The 20,430-nt window shown below is 33.1% G+C and overlaps 4 protein-coding genes and 1 long non-coding RNA gene across 5 annotated transcripts in view; 2 read left to right on the top strand and 3 right to left on the bottom strand.

Moving 5' to 3' along the window:
* Positions 1–20,430, top strand: part of LOC125505389 — a 111,286-nt gene that overhangs the window by 4,718 nt on the left and 86,138 nt on the right. The gene's annotated exons all lie outside the window — the stretch shown is intronic.
* On the top strand, positions 222–910 carry LOC109534449 (DNA-directed RNA polymerases I, II, and III subunit RPABC5). Its single transcript, XM_019900117.2, has 2 exons — positions 222–314; positions 455–910. Exon 2 carries the CDS (start codon positions 469–471, stop codon positions 670–672), a length of 204 nt encoding a protein of 67 aa, XP_019755676.1. The 5' UTR covers positions 222–314; positions 455–468; the 3' UTR covers positions 673–910.
* On the bottom strand, positions 2,886–19,562 carry LOC109534522 (F-box only protein 25). The gene is made up of 5 exons (XM_019900247.2): positions 19,335–19,562; positions 5,240–5,342; positions 4,801–5,080; positions 4,144–4,486; positions 2,886–3,832 (listed from the first exon to the last, which is right to left on the bottom strand). Exons 1-5 carry the CDS (start codon positions 19,436–19,438, stop codon positions 3,628–3,630), a joined length of 1,035 nt encoding a protein of 344 aa, XP_019755806.1. The 5' UTR covers positions 19,439–19,562; the 3' UTR covers positions 2,886–3,627.
* LOC109534519 lies at positions 6,571–10,435 on the bottom strand. The gene has a single exon (XM_048669110.1). The coding sequence runs from the start codon at positions 9,872–9,874 to the stop codon at positions 7,796–7,798; it is 2,079 nt and encodes a 692-aa protein (XP_048525067.1). The 5' UTR covers positions 9,875–10,435; the 3' UTR covers positions 6,571–7,795.
* Positions 12,638–19,327, bottom strand: LOC109534521. Its single transcript, XM_019900246.2, has one exon. It carries the CDS (start codon positions 15,905–15,907, stop codon positions 13,955–13,957), a length of 1,953 nt encoding a protein of 650 aa, XP_019755805.2. The 5' UTR covers positions 15,908–19,327; the 3' UTR covers positions 12,638–13,954.

Below are 20,430 nucleotides of genomic sequence, written 5' to 3'. Positions count from 1 at the left end.
TTTTTCCCCACAATTTTTTGCATAATTTATATTGTAATTAATTAGATAGCCATTCTATTTCATGTGGATTTTGGGATAAATTTCGTTAAATAAATTACGTACAGAATTATGTCTAGAAGTTATGATTTCAAATTTGCGATTCTCGCAATGTTGAGTCTGGTCATGCCGTTAATAGAGTCAATCCGTGAACGCACTTCACATAATTAGAAAATGTCAAAACTTTAGAAGTTAGGTTATATGTGACTCCTGCTATTTGAGGTTAATTCGTTCTTCGAATGTGTTCTCTGCTTGCACTGCTTAGCTGAAATTACGAGGTAACTATGGCATGCTACTTAGTTTTATTCCTCATACTTTCAAATAGAATCTAGTCTCCTTCTTAGTATCAACAGTTAAATGATTTGTAGCATTTCCCGCTCCGTAAATTCAACAGTTGCTCTCACAACCTTTATCTCAGTTTTAGAGCAAAAGATGATTATCCCAATTCGTTGTTTCACTTGTGGGAAAGTAATTGGTAATAAATGGGAGGCCTATTTGGGGCTCTTGCAGGCCGAATATACAGAAGGTGACGCTCTGGACGCCCTCGGCCTTAAACGTTACTGTTGTCGCAGGATGCTGTTAGGACATGTGGATCTCATTGAGAAACTTCTTAATTATGCTCCATTAGAAAAGTAAATAGGCTTTCGTATACGTTTGTTCGAGTTTTTCAACTTTTGGTGATACTGTAATATAGTTTAGGATTAGGTTGCATCAAAATGCTTTCAGCCGTCTGTTGGCTTTTGCTAACTGCAACAATCAAGAGCAGGCAAAGAGTAGGTAAAGAGTAGGTAAAATATTGTCTACTTTTTGATACAGTATTGATGTATTTGCGACTTTTGTATTAAATTAAAATAAATTAATTCTTGATGAAAAACTGTCCCTTTCTGCGTCAAGTTCTTTTCCCTGCAACCCGTGTTCAACTTTCATTATCTATAACGGGTAAACTTCATTTACACTTGACTCTTTCGTAAAGCCCAGACTAACTGAGAAATTAATTTGCTCGAAAAAAGTGATGTTTGGGCTGATGAGTTTAGTGAGGAACATAATTGGGATTGGCATTCACTGTGTTCAAGTTAAGATGATCCAGTATGAGTATTTCAGAAAGTGGTGAAATGTGAAAAACCATTGAAGTAATAAAAAGGTTGGTAAAATTGTGGTTTAAAACATTTCATGTGAATCTTTGTGGCTGCCTTGTTTGGGAAAATAGGAATTTAGAGTTTCGCTTAATACAGTGCTTTCGGCGTTAATATACCAAAATAATGCTTATTACAAATGCAGATTCTGCAACTTTAACTCAGCATGAATCCTGGTGAGTTTTGCTTAGACGTTTTTCTCGTGCAGGAAACCATTATCTTAAATTTTCAAAACTTTCCTCCATAACAATAAGCTAATAATAATAAGAATCTTCTTTAGATTAAAAATACCATATAACAATGTCTTGTATTTGAAAATCTACCGTTCATCAGATAATTTTTGCAAAATCGTAATTTTTGGCCAAAAAAAATTCAAATATTAAAAACTAGTTATTTATTTGTAAATAAATAGATTGCATAAGTTTCTGATACGTTTTTCAAGAGTTTTAATTTAAATTTACAAAATAACATTATACGCATCTAGCAAATACAGGACGTCGCAGTAAAATAATGAAATAGATTTCCAAGCCGATGTCTAGAAGATTTTTTTATATTATTTTTAGGCCTTGACAGAATGCTCATGTTATTATTTAAACTATACTAATGCTAAAAGAAGTCCGGCAACTCGCGCTACACACTTATATGTGATATAATAAAAAATTTCGCTTTTACGAGCTTGCCGGAAAAAGCTTCAAGAGCTTAATTTTAATTTCTAAGATTTTAATATTCACTTCTATCGCGTTAGAGGTTGAAACCAAATTAGTCAAAAAAAGTTCTCGACAAGGGCTATCGAATGGTCATAACTGCTGAATTGATATTTTCAAGCGTTTCTCGGCTACGGACTTTTTTATACTTCGGAAAACCTTAAAATCTTTCCATTTTTGCTTCTCTCCTTGGAAGTTAGGAACTTCTGATGAAAGATAGTTTGGTAGAAGGATTATCGAAACGGTCGTTAAGACGGATTTGCTATTTTTTACGATCAGGCACATGAAAAGGGGCGAGGCTCAATACATTTTCGTTCGAGCAGATTGTCTCGGTGTTTTTTTTTTAAATTGCACATAACTTTCTTGTAATCGTAGACATTTGTACGCGGAATGATCTTTGGGTTAGCTTTGACTCTTGGATAAATTTTTATCAAGTGCCATAATTTCTTTAGGTATGCAGTTTTCTCGATGGATCGGCGAATGTGGGTCGGTCTGTTAGCGATCGATTCTTCTGGACAACCGCTACAATTTTTTTGGGGCTTGGACATTTGTTGCCTCTAATTTCAGCAAAACAGTTCGATTCTGTTTAGAATGGAATTGACGTTTTTATTTCTTCATGTACCCTTCTAAATTTTGCTTAAACTCGTCGAGTTTTATTAACGTTATTAAGGATCCGTCTGCGTTTTTTACTTGAGATGGGTTTTCCTTGAAGTCTTCCGAACATAGAAACAAAAGCCGATTCTTTGGTCAACTTAATCTCTAGCTTTTCATACCTACGTTTGGGAAGTCGTAGATGACCTAATAAACAATTATATTATTTTTAAAAATTTAAAAATGATATTTAATTAAACCAAGTTGCCCAACTTTTTTCCCATTTGATCAACTTCGATTTACTACTGATTTTCGATAAATCCATATGGATTTGTGCTTATTTTATAAGCACAAATTCTACCTCTTCAATTAGTAATCTAAAAATCATAATAAGGCTAGGACAAAATGAAACAACTGGAAGTACTTGAAGTGTAAGTAAAAATATTTTTATGTTAGGAGATATCGGAAACAATATTTTTAGAATTTTAGCAGCCCACGGGTGTTAAACTTAAATATATCACAATGCAGTTCAAGCATAACAAAATATAATTTCGTCAATTCAATACTACCGTTACTGCTATGCCTTATGTATATTAATTCGTCGAAATTTGACAAAAATGTAATGCTTTCAAATACCATTCTAGCATAAGATTGTTATTTCTTTACAACTTGAGTATTGAGTGAGATCAATATTTTTTTGGTATCAGTCACCGGATATATAAACTGTTGAGCTTTCCAGAACGTAATATACGCCTTAAAAATTCACAGCTCGATTAGAACTATATCCATTAGTTATCAGTCAGCTATCTTTTCAGTCAAGTAAAACATTTTTGTCAAATATGCTATTTTATTTTAAAAGTTTCAGCTTTACTACTTACAAAAATGTTACTTATGCAATCTAAAATTAATAAACTCAAATAATACAAAAAATTCCAGTAAATAGTTATTTTATAAACTACTTTCGTTTCGAGGACAGAATCGCGGTAAATTTTGTACCCAATGGTTAAACAATTTTCACAAACGTGTATAACTTTGCCCCTTTTTTAACTGGCAGCTGTGTGAGATTTTTTTAAAAATCATTTGAAATTAATTTCACATATGGGTGATGAAACAACATCGTTCCTATATGAAATTTATTAGATTTAGGCAGTTTGTGAACAGATTTACAATGAGAAAAATTTGAGAAAAGCGGAAGGTGGCACAGGGGCGGGTGGAGTAATTCCTCCGGCTTCCTGTAAACGCGCTTTAAAATCGGGACACTGTTCAGCAATGCAAGGATGTCCCAATGATTTCCAAAATAGACAGCGGCAATATTTGCAAAGCGATAACATTTCTGCATATTGACGCTCTTCATTCAAACCATATACCCTAAAATAGAACGTATAGATTATGCCAAAAATTTAACCGATATGGCCGTAGAGACATTGTACGTTCTAATTCAATATTGCAATTTTATTAAGTGGCGTTTTCATATGGAACAATTTCTTATTAGCTTTAAGTCAATTCGAAAATCGATTTTCGCTGATATCTCCAAGAACGTTATCCAAAAATAGTATTAATTAAAAACAGTTGTAGTAGTTGCATTAAAGATAAATATACAGTTTCTAACCAACGTGCGGACCTCCAATTTCTCCTCAATAATCCCAGTTCTGCCTTTACTGAGCTGTATAAGTACTTACTTTTTCAATGAATTAAAAATTATCTTCCAGTCCAATGTCTCAGTATCCTTTGGTAGGACTAGTTCAATTTGTTGAGTAGTGAAATGGAACTTAGTTAATTCTCGCCACACTCTTTGCTCATTAACTATCGAGCAAATTTCGTCGCAGGATTGAGCACTTGCAGTCAAATCTCGATGGTCGGACAGTCTTAGGATAATCTCCCTGATGCATTCTTCCGGCAGGTTAAGCAGCTTTGGATGCAAATCGGGATGTGGTTCTTTGATTTGAAACTCTGAGGCCATGTTGAGAATTCGGTCAATTTTTGCTGTGTGTTGGTGCCAAAGCAATTGCGACCCCAACGGACCTACGCAAGAATTTAAATTAATTTTACTTCATTTAAAACAACACAAACAGCAGAAAAATTATGGTTGCTTATGTGGCTTGATTGAGTTAATAAATCTATATGAAAACAAATTTATTTCTAGAAAGTATTAAAAGTGAAAGCGAGCAAAATAAAAGTGGTTCCTGGTAAACTAAAACTTTAAAGTAACTTTTGTGCAAGGTCACTTCAGACAGCATACAAAACTCCTAACATTTAAAAGTCGTTAACGTGTTTGGATTGCATAGGTGCGAGTAGATCACACATGTATTTTTGTACGGTCTTTTATAGAGACTGACCTCCCCAACATGAAGATCTTTCGGCGGTGCTGAGAGCTCTTAATTTATTTAACAGTCTTCGAAAGCCTCTGGGGTTGTGTTGGCTAGTTGTTGCATATCGAGCGACTTCTTCTAACATGGCTAGTAGAGCTTTTTGCGTACAACCGGACATGCCGGTCATTTGTTGCCCAATTAGATGGTCCAAAAGTGCACAAATGTAATTGAAGCGTCTAACATCTCGCACTGCGCTACGGAAGTCCAAGCGTTTTACTGCTTCGTCTAACTCATTGAACCCTGCAATCTGAAATTACTATTTATTAATAAGGAAACCGATCTGATCGAAGCGACTTCAACAATTACAAAAAAGCCTCGTTTGTACTCGTATAACATTCAGTTCTTTGCCCACCTCTAAAATATGGCTTCCTATTACTTCTATTATTTTGAAAATAATTAACTTTACCTCCTTAGTACTTTTTACTGTGATATGACAGTGAGGTTGGTGGCTTGTTGATTGCTGAACACTATCTATGTTCTCCTTTTCTTCTTCCTTGCTTTCTTGATATCTGGAACAATAGATAACAATTTGCCCAGATTTGGAAATCGATACGATGTGACATGAAAAGTTGGTATCTTTCTCTGCAAATAAGTCAATATTGCAGATTGACTGGAAAGTTTGGAGGAATTTGCTCTAAATTATAATCTATATCTGATCTGAAAAATCTACCAACTGAACAGAGAACGATTATGTGGAAATTTTTCTCCCATAATTATTTCTTAGTTTAACTAGTTTTTGTATCATTTGGGCAGACAATTTTGGGGACAATGAAGTCGAGTTTCCTTCTTTTACGATCGTTCGGGGAATTTTTCAGCATTGCAGGCATGAATACATGAAGCGTCTGGACAGTCGAATTTTCCGGCTATTCACAAATATATAAATGTATTTTCTGGGGTGGAAACCATGGAACATTTACACTCATATTTACACTCAATAGGTAGCTATTTATTTACCATTTTCGTGATTAACAACAAATCAAATAGAGGGCAAAGTAAAGTTCGTTTGAGTAACAAAGTAAACACAAACATTCATAAGCTAAACGCAGACTGACCAAAATGTCCTGGTTGTTTTAGTGCTATTTCAATATGCCAGTTCAAATTTAGATAGCAAAAGTTCTTCTATTTAGTAGTGCGAGCAAAGTAACTTGCTTTGTACAACGGTTAATTATAAAAATATGCAAAGATCTATTGAAACTGTAATGGTAATTCGTGATTTATTCCAGTAATACAAATATGTAACGAAAATATTAATTAAGTAGTGTGAAACTATTTAAGTTACTCGGTTACCGGTGTAAACCTGGATTAATGTAGGGATTTAGTGTATAATGAATTTTATGAACACCAAATTATTTATAGTCTTGAAAAAATTAAACATCTACAATTTATATGGTGGAAATAATTGACCATTATTTATAATACACTATTGCGACGACAACTTCATCGCACTTTGAAAAGTTGAAAGATTACCCGAACAAGAATGATGAGTAGAAAAAGTATTAACATTCATACAAATTTTGCCTATTTAAACTTATCTTACTAATTTAATAATAATAATAGTAATAATAGTGTGGAGTCACCAAAATCAACGTTTTGAACGATCAATGTTTCATCAACTGCCATTTAAAAGCAAATAATACCATATATTAAGCACAATGAGTACTTACGTATAAAGAATGTATGTCTTAATATACGCAGATTTTTATATGTATGCTTTAACTCTGCAAAATAAAATGAGACTCACTTTTGTACATGCTTTATTAACATACATTTAACCGAGACAAACCCTAAAAAAGTTGGTCAAAAATTATGGATATGCTCTAAAAGGGTGAAAATATCGTCGGTATTTTCTGCCTACCAAGCACATCTATAATAATGTTTAATTTACTTGGAAATGAAGAAAATTACATCGCAAGTTTCGTGATTATATTAACTTATCGATATTATCATTAATAAAATATGATCAAATGTTGAATACATGAGTTGCGGTAATCTCGAACATTTTACAATTTTTAACGGAAACGTTTAAAAAATTTAACTTATTTTTATTTAAATTTCTTTAAAGGCTTTAAAGTTTCTAACGGTTACCGAATAAATAAAATTCCACTGATCCAAGATTTATTGCGAAAAAATACTTTCTTAATACATTTTGAAAATTAACCATTCGGCATAAGTGCTTCTTTTTAGGTTCTTCATTCCTTTGCATTAAAGTATGCAAATACAAGTACATCCTTTTATGCTCATTTACTTGTATTTACGTTCTTCCGGACAGTTCGGCCAAAGTTTCGCCTTCGATATAATACAAATTTTCTTCTAATATTACCAATGCCACTTTAAAATAAAAAACTCGTTCAATTTATTAAAAACTAATTTTACAAAACCAGTTTGTAAATTACAAAATTACAACCTGCAATATAAAGAAATTGTTCGAGAGAACATTCATTTTGTTGGGTGAACAAGCAAAGAAATTATCATTATTTAAGGATATTTCAGATATATAAATCATATTTGCCTTCAGGTTAGAATTCTGCCTTACTTAATGCCTCCCTTCTATAAAGTTCGCTTTACACAAGTGTGTCTAATAAATTGACGATTTAATTAAACAATTCTGGTTCGAAATGAAATTGTTCAAAAAATCTAAAAATCATCTTTTACTTATCATACATATATCATTATTTATACATTTATGTATAAATAAACATTTATGTGTTATTTAAAGACATTTCGGGATAAATGAATACATAATACTAATTGTAGTGAAAAAAAAACAATATTGCAATTCGTACCAATTTTACGAAAATGTAGTTAAATTCTTATTATCCCTGATAATATTGCAGTTATTGCATTTTTGTCAGAAATATGTTGGAGATTTTTTTTAAATTCAGCATGGTGCCAATATAACACATACAAGTAATGCACACATGTATTTTAAGTACAGAAAGTTTTACAAATACATTTTTTTGCATTATATACACTCAGGCAATGGCATCGAACAAACTTCCGATATAAACACTATAAAAGCTATGCAATACCCGATTAACAGAATAATTAGTATGCCTTTAATATTATCCAGATCAAATGCCTGATACACTTCAGCACTACCACTAGCCTGTTGCTTTAATTTCTCAATCCTACGCTGATATACAAATGCATCAGAAAAATCTTCCAGCCATTTCGATTTTAAACCAGCTTCGTTAATTAGAACCAGGAAGTGATTGATGATTTTCAGATACGGAGAACCAACAGGCACAATATATGATAAAAAATATGAGTTTGGACAATCGCGAACAATGTGTAGTAAAGGTTTGCTGTCCTTATCGGAAAAGTGTGTTTGAATTAATAGTTTACTATCAAGGTATCTTTCGATGCCTCCTACGTTTGACGCAGCTGCAATTTCTATGGAGCTCAAATGGTTTTCTTTTTGATACTTGCTTCTTACTTTCTTCGCTATCGATTGATACAGAGCCGATTCCCCATCTTTAAACGGGTTAATTGATGATCTAATGGTCATGCCAATCTTATCAAACTCTTCTAGGGTGTTTATATCCGGCAAATATGTTTCAGTAGTGTAGACAGAAAGCAAAGCTGCAGAAAATGCAGTTGATATAACGATGGAGTAAAGTAGAAAACTGGCTATAAATATGCGTCGCGAAAGTCGATTTTGAGTTCCTACAATTTCTGCTACTGACTGACCTAAGAACGAACTGTACAGTTCTAAAACAGCTTCGCTTAGCAGGCAAGCTTCATGTCGGAAGAATTTATTAGCTATCCCGCATATTGCAACAATTCCTACACTAACTAACACAAATCTGCCAGTGAGAATCTTCAATGTTGCCAGCCAATTGGATAGTTTTTTGGCCTTTGGAACAATAACACACAGCTGGTCAAAATGGTAGATATAAGTGAATTCATACCCCTCGACCCCATAAGGCATCATGAATCTGGAGTTTCCTTGCAAATCGATCGTCCGTTCGACGATATCCTTAAAACTCCCTGTAAGTGTACCATCTGCTTGCAGTCTTCCATACGAAGCAGATCCATCATGCAGGTGAATAGTGAAATTCATATACGCTGATAAAGTGGCCATTGCTTCACCATCACACCCATAAAACTTTGATGTATATGGAATTGTCTTGTATATTTTACATTCACGAATAAACTTTGGAACGAAACGTGTTGCAGTAGGATGTCTTTCGAATAAGGAAACCTTTAAAGGGTATCCTTTCATGTCAGTTACGTCGTTAAGCAAAAGTTGGGGATACTTAGCAACTTGCTCATAATGGTAGATGTGAACTTGACCATATTCTGATTTGGTTTTCATAAAAGGTCGGTAAGTCGAAACGTATTCTCGATAGTCCGCGGAACAGGGAAACTGCACTACAATATTCAGGATGGAAAAACGTTCCCATAAAAATACTAGTAACTGGTGTACCATTGGCATATCAACATCCCTAGTAGAGAACAGCAAAACATTGAGAGATCGGGCAGTTTTTGTAAATGTGGAAACATCCATATCGGCGAAGTATTTAAAGAACATTTCCGGATCCACTCCGATAAAAATTCGGACCAAGTACGAGTCTATGTAGGCCATTCTTTTGTACATACTGCTGACGTCTTTTTGTATTATTTTGATATTCCTCACTGCATCATATACAATGCCATATTTGGAAAATGACGCTCCACTAATTTCATTGCGGTCATATGTAACAATCTGATTTTCCAGCAATGTTGCCTTCTTCAAAGAAACTTGATTCATTTCGAAAAACTCTCCAACCAAATCCACAGTATTATAATCAGAACTGTTATCACACACCATTTGGGTAATTTTCACATCTCGGGATAGATTGAAATGTATCATATACATTTTATAGTTGTGAAAATACGAGCATTCCTGTTGATCTCTGGTAATTAATCTATTGAAGATTACAGATGGAAATACCAAGAAAAATACAAAATCTGTTGCTTGAATCATGGTTGTTACTTTTGTGTACACTCCAAAATATTTAGCCCTCTGGGGCATGCAATTGCTTTGGAAATATGTCATTAGAAAGCCATATTTATATCATTTAGACATAGTTAATGATAGGCGGCGATATTTCGGAAAATGTGGGCAGTGATTTAATAGTCCGTTTGAATGTTTTTAGAAATAATTTTCGTTTGAAAAGATAAATGCGTGTCAAGGGCGATTATGGAGATTTCGAGGGAAACAATAAAAGGGACTGTAATTATGAAAATTGCCAAAGAACGAATCGAATCAAGAACTTCGAATTGCTCAGTGGGTGGTTGATTTTTAAATAATTGCACATTTTCGTAATGGTAGCTGAGGACAATAAAATATTTATACATGGTTATTATAAATTGGAATAAATAGTTTAGGCAGTACAGAAAAAAATTGTAACACACAATCTTTATTCTCACTTAGATGCATATAGAAAGTTAATTGTGTTAACTGTGCATTCGACAATAGTGTTGCTCTGTACAGGGTGTCCCAACGAGAAGTATACGTACGATAAGATTACGTAATCGTCGTATTTGTTTCAACATTTTCTCATTAATGGTACAGATTGCTTTTTTCTTCAAACTACACCCAGTATTTTCGTTTATTTTTGAACTCTTATCTAAATTTATTTATTACGTTTTGCTATATAAAATGTGAATGAAAATTGAATAGTTTTTTAGCTATTGGACTTTAACGTCAAAATTTGCATTTACATGATGTTGATTAATCGAAAAGTTCTCCTTAGGCGTTAGACACACAATTTTGAAATTTCACAGAAGGAAAGACTAATACTATATTATTATTTGGTTTGCAAAATATTTGTTTTTGGCACTACAAAGCGCTCATAAAAACAGTCCACACTAACGTATTTTCAAGCTTAAAAATCTCACTTTTTTAATTAAACGGCACACTCCGTATATTGTTAGTGTTTTGTTAGGATGTCAAATTCGTTTATTTTGGATAAATACCCCCTATATGTAATAATCAATGAGAAAATTCGAATTTGGAATGGCACCGCGACAGGTTTGCGAAACAATTGACTAGATAATTAAAAATTATATTAATACTTAATATTATAGTAATTTAACAATACTTAACGGAAATTAATGCTTAAAATACGCAACAACTAATAATCAGTTATTTGTTAAACCTACCGCGATGCAATTCCAAAAATCACATTTTTTTGTTGATTATTACTTATAGGTGTAGGGAGTATTTATCCAAAATAAATAAGTTTCTTACCCTGAAAACTAACAAAATCGCGGGTGTGTTATTTCAAACGCTTCGAATTTTGAGTTCAAAAATATGTGAGATGGAATGAATATTATTACTGCCCTGCTGTTTTAAACACAAATATTTTGCCATCCGAATATGAATATAGTCTATTCTCTTGCAAAAATTTCGAAATTTTGTGTCTAAAGTCTGCGAAGAAATTTTCGATTTATCGACACCATGTAAATGTCGATAGTTAAAGTCGAATAACGAAAAAATTAAAAAGATAACGACGCAGTCTGTTAATCTTTTTAAAATATGCGTGTTTAGAAATGATAACATTTCTGAAAAAAAAAACTAGACGATAACATTTTTGAAACAATTCATACTGGTTAAGCGTAAAATGACTTTACTCTATGGGACACCTTCCACTTGAACTGCAAATGCAACTTGTCAAATTGTAAACCTTTCAGTACATTTCGGGCGAGAAACACCAAAAACAGTTCACATCGGAATAGGTACCGTTTTTGAAATGATAAACACAAAGTCTCTTAATGTTAAAAAAAATGTACAATTTTTCACGATCCCCACACGCCAAGAGGCTAAAATCCTTCCTCAATTCTTTGCCTTAGAACATCAATCAATTAACAACAAAAATCAATTAGTAGCTTCAACTAGTTGCTTTAATTAATCCGATGAAATAAATTCGTGGGATTCAAATCAGGAGACTGTGGTGTCCAGAGCACGACATATCCAACTTTTATAAATTCGATTCTTATTGCTGTTAACATTTATGCTAAAATGCAAGGAGTATTGTTATGGATCAGTAATAGCTATTGATTCGATAGGCAACTGTAATAATTTTTGCTCTAATAGAAGTTGTGGCAAACATTCAGACTAATTTTTGCATTTAATAATTGTCATAATTTCATTAAATGATCTCCCGTATTCCATCCCACACGCTTAAGCTAATCGGACAATGCCAACAAAAACTCTGTAAAATGCATTTTAATTTACGTACGCTTAAACGTGCATACAGGGTGATTCAAAATTGGCGTCATTCCTCTGGAGGTGTTGTCTGGCGCTGATATAGGAGTACAGAAAAAATTGTAAAATAAATTAATTGTTATTAAAAACTGAGAAATTTCCAAAAAAGCATATCAGAAATACGGCAGCAATGTTTTTCAAAGTAATCTGCCTAATTAACATTGCGCAAATACCTGTTGCTTCGTAATTATTAAAAACTCCGGTAACCATGGAATTATACAGAGTGACAATAAGATAGACAAGGATAAACGGTAAATTCAACAAGATTCGTTGACTGCGCAACGTACTTTCGAAATGTCAACCTGTTCTCATAAACAATTTGGACATTAAACAACAAACATTAAACATGGAACAATTTCTAAATAATGCTTAATAACAAAGTTGAAATTTGATCTTCAACTGTTAATATCTTCTAGAAATTTTCGAAAAAAAAAATTCAATATTTTTCTCGTACTTCCCAAGTGAGCCTCTATCACCCTTTAAAAGGAATGACGCCAATTTTGAATCACCCTGTGTTATGGAAATTTAAAATTGTAATATTTCTAGTAATTCCGATATTGTTGACACATGTATTAGTTATAAAATAATTTGAATATAAACAATGCTCCCGGGTCATTTATTTAGGTACCACAATATCATTTTTCCTAAAAACCTTTCGGTGTTTTTCCACCATCATCAGTTTGTCTAAAACCACCACTTCAAGTTAAAGTATTTTGTCCATACACATACCTGAAACATAAGAACACTTTAAAATTGTGGGATTTTTTGGGGGACGATTATAATATTTATTAGTACAGCCTGCCATTACTAATTACTAAAACACTTTAAAATTACAACTAAATGAATGGATGGCAATGAATCAGGACTCATACATTGGTATATTAATGCTTCTCCATTTCAGAACAAAAAAAAACTAAAAAACTGTTTATATTTAATTGTTTTCTTTCACATATTCTTCCTTTGCATTCAGCAGAAACTACTTTTTAAAATTAATGTTATGTTTTTTGATTTGTATTATTTCACGGATTCTTCCCTAATGATAGTTATTTTCATTAGTATTTATCGTCAGTATTTTTGTGTTGTCGATATCACAATTATGTAACAATTGGTGTCATGTTGTGCTAATGCTTTAATTTTTTTTATTTTCGTTATTTTTCCTTATGCTATATTTATGTTCGTATATTCTTTTCTATATCTGTTTTCTTTTCTTTTCCTGAATTTTATTGTCCTGATTGATTGCCATTAGTCTTAATAATTTTAGAACATTCTAGTTGTTTTGTAATTTTAAAATGTTTTAGTAATTATTAATGACTGAATATAACCGTTTTTTTAAAAGCCTACAATTTTTAAGTTTTTTTATATTTTATGTATGTGTATGAACAAAATATTTTAACAACTGGTGGGTTTTAAACCAACTGATGATGGTGAAAAAGTACCGAAACGTTTATATGAAAAAATAGTAAAAGTTTAAATAAAAAATTATCAGCTAAGACGCTTTTCTCAAATGTTTACTTAGTATGGTATATAATGGTTTTAACCATTCAATCTGATAGTTATACTATAGCTGATCATTTACCGAATGTGTTGGAAAACATATTTCAAGTAATGTTTCAAAACGGTCAGAAATTTTTTTGGATTTTTAGATTTTAAATCATTTCTACATTATTCGCGAATATCAATTTTTTTAAATTACCCTCACTACTCGTTTCTGCGATCCAATAGCACCTTGAATCCATAATAGATTTAAGACAATTGATAAGAATTTGCGTTCTTTTATTTATTGACAGCAGAAAGCATCTATTACAAATTATAAATCTTTACGGACGTACATTTAAATTGAAGAGTTTTGCAAGCTTTCTTCAAAAACTACGCGTTTGATATCTTGTGAATGGAAAGCTCCAGCAGAAAGGCGAGAAGAGCGAAACCGAAACCCCAAATTAATATCCAACTCATGGCTTGGACATCATTTAGACTCAATGCTTTCCTTGATCGTTGTTTTTCATGGATATTCCAGTGAGCGTTTAGCCGGATGGCCTCCAGTACATCCACATACCATTTAAGCGTCAACCCTGATTCCAGAAAAATACTTAAGATATGATTAATGGCAGGAAGGTGGGGTGAACCCTTTGGTACAATGTAGGCCAAGTTAAACTCCGTGGGGCAGTCGGGGACCATATGCAATAGAGGTGTTCCATCATGTGTTACATACTGATAAATAATTCGAAATTGAGTGTCTTCCGATCTCTCTAAACTGGCTCCATGGCCACTTAGTACAAATTCTATAGTATTCTTAGATTTTAGTTCCATTTTTAGCTTCTGCGATAGTCGTTTGTAAAGAGGCAAGCTGCTTCCCTTAAACGGATCAACTGATGTTTTTATATCCATTCCAGATGCATCCACTTCTTCTAGCGTGTTTATATCCGAGTAATATGCTTTTACTCCAAACACGGCGAATAGACCGCCTATAAATATATTGGAGACAATCATAAAAAATATTATAGAGCTCCCCATAAAACACCTTCTAGCAACGTGTTTATTGCAAACATCCATATCCACCGGCTGCTGAAGCATTAAAATATATATTTCTAGCACTGAGTCAGCTAGTGACATTGTGGTTTCAGTCAGTTTACTCGTTATTGCTGCCGCTATAAATGCCAAAAGAAAGACGATCTTTGTGTCCAATTTAAATATTCGCAATACTTTTATCCAGGTCGGGATTAACTTTGCTTTAGGCACCAGCACACATATTTTATCGTGCATATAAGACGTGGTAAATTCAATATCATCAGTACCATAGTCCATGAGAAATCGACTATTTGCTTGAAAATCAACCTTCCTTTCCACCACTTTTCCTAAACTGCCTATTACGGTTTTATTGTCTAAAACTAATCCGAAATATTGACACTCGATTTCATTGCATAACTTCATACTGAAATTCATGGTCTGTGCCAAATATTCGATGGTAAGACCATCCACTCCGTGTATGCGGGTAAAGTGTCTGTAGATTTTCGAATTGACTAAAAAATTTGGAACTGTCCTAAAAGCTGTTGAAATTCTTTCAAAAAACGACACAATCAAGGGGTAGCCTTGTAAATCTGGAATTTTTGTATTTATGCGGCCGGGTGTATTAATTCTGAGGCCTTTCAGGTGTTGTATTTGTATCTGTCCATGTCCAAACGCTGTGGCCGTAAACGGTTTGTAGGTAATATAAAAATTCCTATATTTAACTGAAGACGGAAGTAAGACGATTACGTTTAATACGCCACAGTTTGTCCAGAGCCATGCTAAGATAGCTTTAATAGATTTTATATCCGAATTGCTATTTGGAAATATCAGAATCTTCAAACCGCGTACTGTTTCAAACGGTGTCTGGCTTTTATGAGATTTTATGAAGTCATATACTATTGAAGCATCTTTAGCAATTATGACTTGGATGCTGCTGCTATCGCAGTTATAAAAGTCAGGCTTTAACTCCATCAACTCTCTAGTCTCCACCATGTGTAGTTTGTTGAATTCTTCGATTTTTGATGCCGAGCTAGTCAGTTCCATCGGTTTTAATTGGACCAAGTAATTTTTGCACAATATATTCGATTTATTTCTATAGAAGGAATTTACGATTTCTCCCGTTTGCAGGTCGGTTTTTCCTCGATATTCCAATCTAATTATACTAACTTCACCGGCTCTTGAACTACAATATCTGTAAAAGTTTCTGAAAGGTTTGGGCAAAAAATCTTCTTGAACATTGGGGACTCTCATTTTCGACTGTCCAAGAAAGCACAGATTAAATAACAGAAACAGTTTACTAGCGCTTCTGGACATTATTACTTACTTATTGCGACTACGTACTCTTTAGGAGATTGCTTGCTTAAAGCTATTAATAAGGCTTTCGTGAAACTAAATCCGAACTTCGTAAGTTTTGTTCTGTACACTTACTTAATATTTTGGTTGGAGCAAGTTCAATATTTGAATCTAATGGTTATTTGGAGTAGCCCATATCGTGCATGTTGATCTATAGCAGTTAAAGCTTAATGACGAAGCTTTTTAACATTTGACTCGGTTTCATAGCATTTTATTTTTTTCGCCTGTAAACTATGTTATTAGCTACAACTAGTTTTCAGGCAATTAGGTTTTTAATAAGGCGGTAATGTTTCCAACGCCACTGAAAACCTGCTTTGAACTGACCAATAAATCTAAAAATATATAAGAATATCTAGAAATTAGATCACTAACGCTCTACACTGTGTCCTATACATATTATGTACACGGGGTGCACTATGAGTTACATTTTAAGTTCTTTATCGACTAAAATTATACGTTTTTGTACTTATGATTCCGATATTCTGACAAATTCGAAGGAATTACATTTAATTTAGCCCTTGGTTACATGACTAGGAAAAAAATAAAATTTTTAATATCTAAGCATTTACGAACCAAGCATATGATAAAAAATATATAAATATATAAAACTGTATCGTATACAAGCGTATATAAAAAAAACAATTTATACGGAGGTTCAGTTGCAAACTTGAATCAGAGAAAAGTTCATTTTCCTTGAAAAATAGTTGTATTTAGATCTTCCAATTGGCTTGCCGTTTCTTTTCATTTTATTTGGGAAAGATTTGGGTAATTCAAACGTTTTCGTCGATTGATAAGAGTGTAATGTAAGTAGTAAATGTTTTCACCGGGAATATTTCTTGCGCGAAAGACAGTTTGATCTTTCTTATCATTAAAATGAATGCAACTAGGTGATTTCTGTGCATATTGCTCCGAAACGGACACAAAAATTCAAATATGCGATTCATCAGAAATTTTGAAATAAATGTGTTTAAATAACAATTTACGTATTACAAAATGATATAAACAAAGGAGCATTATTGTTTATCCAAAAATTGATTTGCCAAACACAAAAAGTCGTTGGATGAGACAGAAACTATTTGTGACGGACATGTTTCAATATTAAATAGCTCATACATTAGATTTGCATAACAGATTCAGTTTTTCACTAGGAAAAAACTGAGTTTTGCATGTTAAAAATAGTTGATAAACATTTCAAAGTCTACTGCTAATCCCAATAATTTAATGACAAACTTACAGAGAAAAAAAACTTTGAGAAAATACATTTCTTCTATTTTATCAGACTCAGTTACATATTAGCGCAAACGAAACCGTACCCATTAAAGCTCGCATATTGGAAATCTATTTGACAGAATTCAGGTATACTTTTCGATTGGAACAACCAAAACTCAATGCTGGTACACACGATTTTGCTAAATTTGAAAATACGTTTCTACAGCTAATTATGAGACGTTATTAAATTATGTTAGATCTTAAATATCACTGAAATACAGGGTGATTCCAAATTGACATTATTTTTCTAGATGAACTGTGTGGGGCTATTAAGGGATTAGAAAAAGTTAGTTATTAATGTAATAAGGTAAATTATGTAGATGCATTTCATCATGCGTAAATCAGTAAAGGCATCAGGTTCTACAACGCGAATAAATAGCAAAAACGAGGTCAATAAGGAAACTATAAAAATATCACTGTAATAACTTAAGAAGAATTTAATGATTAAAAATGTATATTTTTAATTGACTTTGCAAAGCGATTTCAATGCCTGTATTTCATCACACACACCCGTTAGATGAATTTATCACAGAGCTTCTGAACTTCACTTTGTAACCGCACTTTACAACATCAGTTTTTAGTGTTTACAGTACCTAATGTGTGAATTTGCACAGTTCGATGTTAAAACAGAAAAAAGGAAATTTTGATCAAAACCTATAAATGATTTTCCATGGCCGTCTTTATGATCCGTTCAAGCTCAGAACGCTCATAGCAACGTTTGTAATGCGCTGTTTTTAGTATGACCTTAGTAATTAGTAGTTCAGTTGTGGTCACTTTCACTTTCTTCAATCTGTTTTGCTGTCCCAGAAGTAATAAACCACATCGTCTATGGTCATGGTCTATTATACAGCAGCATTGAGCGATTCAGATTTTTTTCAAGAAATGTAAACTTGATGCAATTCCGACATTGTTATACATTTTAGCTTTTGAGGAGCACAATTTAAAAAATAACCATAGATACCCTGTAACGTTGACAGATTTGTTGACAAATATTTGCCGCTGTAGAAAATTTTCGTAAATTTTAGTAAGTGTTGCAATGTTTTATTTCTCATGTTAAATGAGTGTATTAGTCTGCGAAATGTTGATTGTAACAACACGTAAAAGACAGTGTATTAGCAAGGTTGCAACTGCAATCTATTCAATTGAAATTTGGGTTAAAAAAATGTATTCTGTACTTTCCAGTAAGTCTCAGCAATTATTTAAAGGACGTTAAACCGACTTTGAGCCACTCTGAATATAAAGCGGTTTCAAAAGTTCGCGCCGGTTGCATTTTTAGAAATCTACCAATCCATGTTTTTTGATAAAATATTTTTGTGTTAGACAATTATTAAGTTTCAATACCAGATTCGCTAGTCATTAAGTATAACATATCTACTTGGTATAATTTCTGAATTCAAGTACATATCCCCGATATCATTGTTCCAATATTAATATAATATATTATAATAAGTGCAGGTAGGATTGCCGATAATTTGATTACACGGATAATTGTGCCTAATTTAAAATTGCTTGATAAAGTGACCCAATTGAAATTATTCCCCAAAATTTTGGCAACACTGAAATAATGCCCTAGATAGAAACTAGGCCAGATAACTGGAAGCGGAACAAGTAGGTGAAGTAGAAAAATTGTTCCTTGAAAACATTGTTTAATGGCAGAATTTTCAAGTGAATTCTAAAAATGTTTCAGATGAAACGTTTGCCAGACTATTTGAACTTAATGTCTTTGTTCTGAAAATAGCTCTCAACGCTTTTTATTAATTGCGCATCCGAACGAAATTGAATTGCAGTCTAATTATTTTCTATAAATACACTTTTATTTAGATGCGTACAAGTCAGTAACTTACTTTCCGCTCTAATAAAGAAATCATACCGTTAACTAGTTGGTTTTTAATTTAATTGAATGAAAGCTGAGCGCCAATTAACAATTACCAATCATTTAATTGAACATGCACTAATGCCGATAGTCTATTGTAATTTCAATCTAAAAAGATCTGGTTAAACACCTCGAATAGCAACGTGAAAGTAAAACGAAAGAACAAAGGAACAAGTCTTTCGCTCCACGTATGTAAATGCCGATCGATGGCGTGAAGCGGATAAATAAAATAAAATCTGCACTTACCTGATCTGTTTGCAGTGTTCGAGCACCTTTTTCTTCTCCCATCCTTCCTCAGTTTTAACCCAGGCCTCTCCTGGACTTCTCCAGTCTTTCGAGATGAACGGCATGCTTTCCTTGTATTCAAAATATTGCGTCGCTGCCTACAAAACAGAAAACAGCTGATATTCGATATAAACATCAACTTTCTCGTCGAATGAAAATGATTTTGTCTAACCTGCTAGCAGGAATGCGCCTGCTTGAAATCTCTCATTCTATCCTGCGGTTTGATCAGAGCGCATGACTCCTGATGAATTTTAAGGTCTAGATTAGATTCGGGCTAGGTTAATACGCATGGATTGGTTACAATTCCTTTAAAAATTATTTAGCTTTTTGCTCAGGAACCTGCCAATACAGTGAGCCCAAAAGTGCTTAAAAGTAGGTTTGCAATAGGACGAGTCCAGAATAGATTCTAGAAAAAAATATTTCCACGTCTTTTGTTATTAATTGAATCATTGATCAGATGCACACCTAACACACTGCTTGATCAAACACCGCAAAAATCGTCATAAACTTATAATATAAAAATATAAGCAGATATGATAGTTTACCTTCGTCTAGTGCAAAAGTTAAGGTTGCTTATGTATATTTCTAGAACAGAACAGAGAACTTATTCTAAACCTGTACAGGATCATTGTTGGGTAATTTTCTGTATTATTTCTTTGATAGATGGAACAATTCTTTTCACTATTTAATTATTAGATTCACTTTTGTTTGTATTCGCGTATTTCTCACGTATCACACTATAAATTAGCAAAGTCCAGACCCAACATTGTCATAAATCATATCAATATTTTCAAAATCAAAATCGTTGAATTTTTTTCTCAATTCAATATCCCCAGCGTTTTGAGTTTCCACTCCATTGCAAATCTTCAAATGTTTCTTTAACCGTTCCTTAGCACGCTCTCCATTTTATAGAATCCTTTCATAGAATTTGTGCGCCATTTTATAGAATTTGCGATACTTTCTTTAGTAGTAGTTACTACTAACCTTCTGCCAGCTTGATGAAGGATTTTTATGGACTCCAATAGGGACATGAAACGTTTCCCTTTGATAGAATTCC

The sequence above is a fragment of the Dendroctonus ponderosae genome, unplaced genomic scaffold, assembly GCF_020466585.1.
Source record: "Dendroctonus ponderosae isolate FM_Combo_2020 unplaced genomic scaffold, Dpon_F_20191213v2 Dpon_F_20191213_8, whole genome shotgun sequence".
NCBI classification, from domain to species: domain Eukaryota; kingdom Metazoa; phylum Arthropoda; class Insecta; order Coleoptera; family Curculionidae; genus Dendroctonus; species Dendroctonus ponderosae.
The sequence above is the reverse complement of the archived record's forward strand: the minus strand, read 5'-3'. Positions and strand labels throughout refer to the sequence as shown.

What these genes read in the sequence shown, in the direction of transcription:
- LOC109534449 (XM_019900117.2), top strand. Translation starts at nt 469, where the DNA reads ATGATTATCCCAATTCGTTGTTTCACTTGTGGGAAAGTAATTGGTAAT.
- LOC109534519 (XM_048669110.1), bottom strand. Translation starts at nt 9,874, where the DNA reads ATGACATATTTCCAAAGCAATTGCATGCCCCAGAGGGCTAAATATTTT.
- LOC109534521 (XM_019900246.2), bottom strand. Translation starts at nt 15,907, where the DNA reads ATGTCCAGAAGCGCTAGTAAACTGTTTCTGTTATTTAATCTGTGCTTT.
- LOC109534522 (XM_019900247.2), bottom strand. Translation starts at nt 19,438, where the DNA reads ATGCCGTTCATCTCGAAAGACTGGAGAAGTCCAGGAGAGGCCTGGGTT. An exon ending in CAGTAAAAAGTACTAAGGAG is followed by an intron (nt 5,081 to 5,239) that starts GTAAAGTTAATT and finishes TAGTAATTTCAG; the next exon opens with ATTGCAGGGTTCAATGAGTT. An exon ending in AAGATCTTCATGTTGGGGAG is followed by an intron (nt 4,487 to 4,800) that starts GTCAGTCTCTAT and finishes ATTCTTGCGTAG; the next exon opens with GTCCGTTGGGGTCGCAATTG.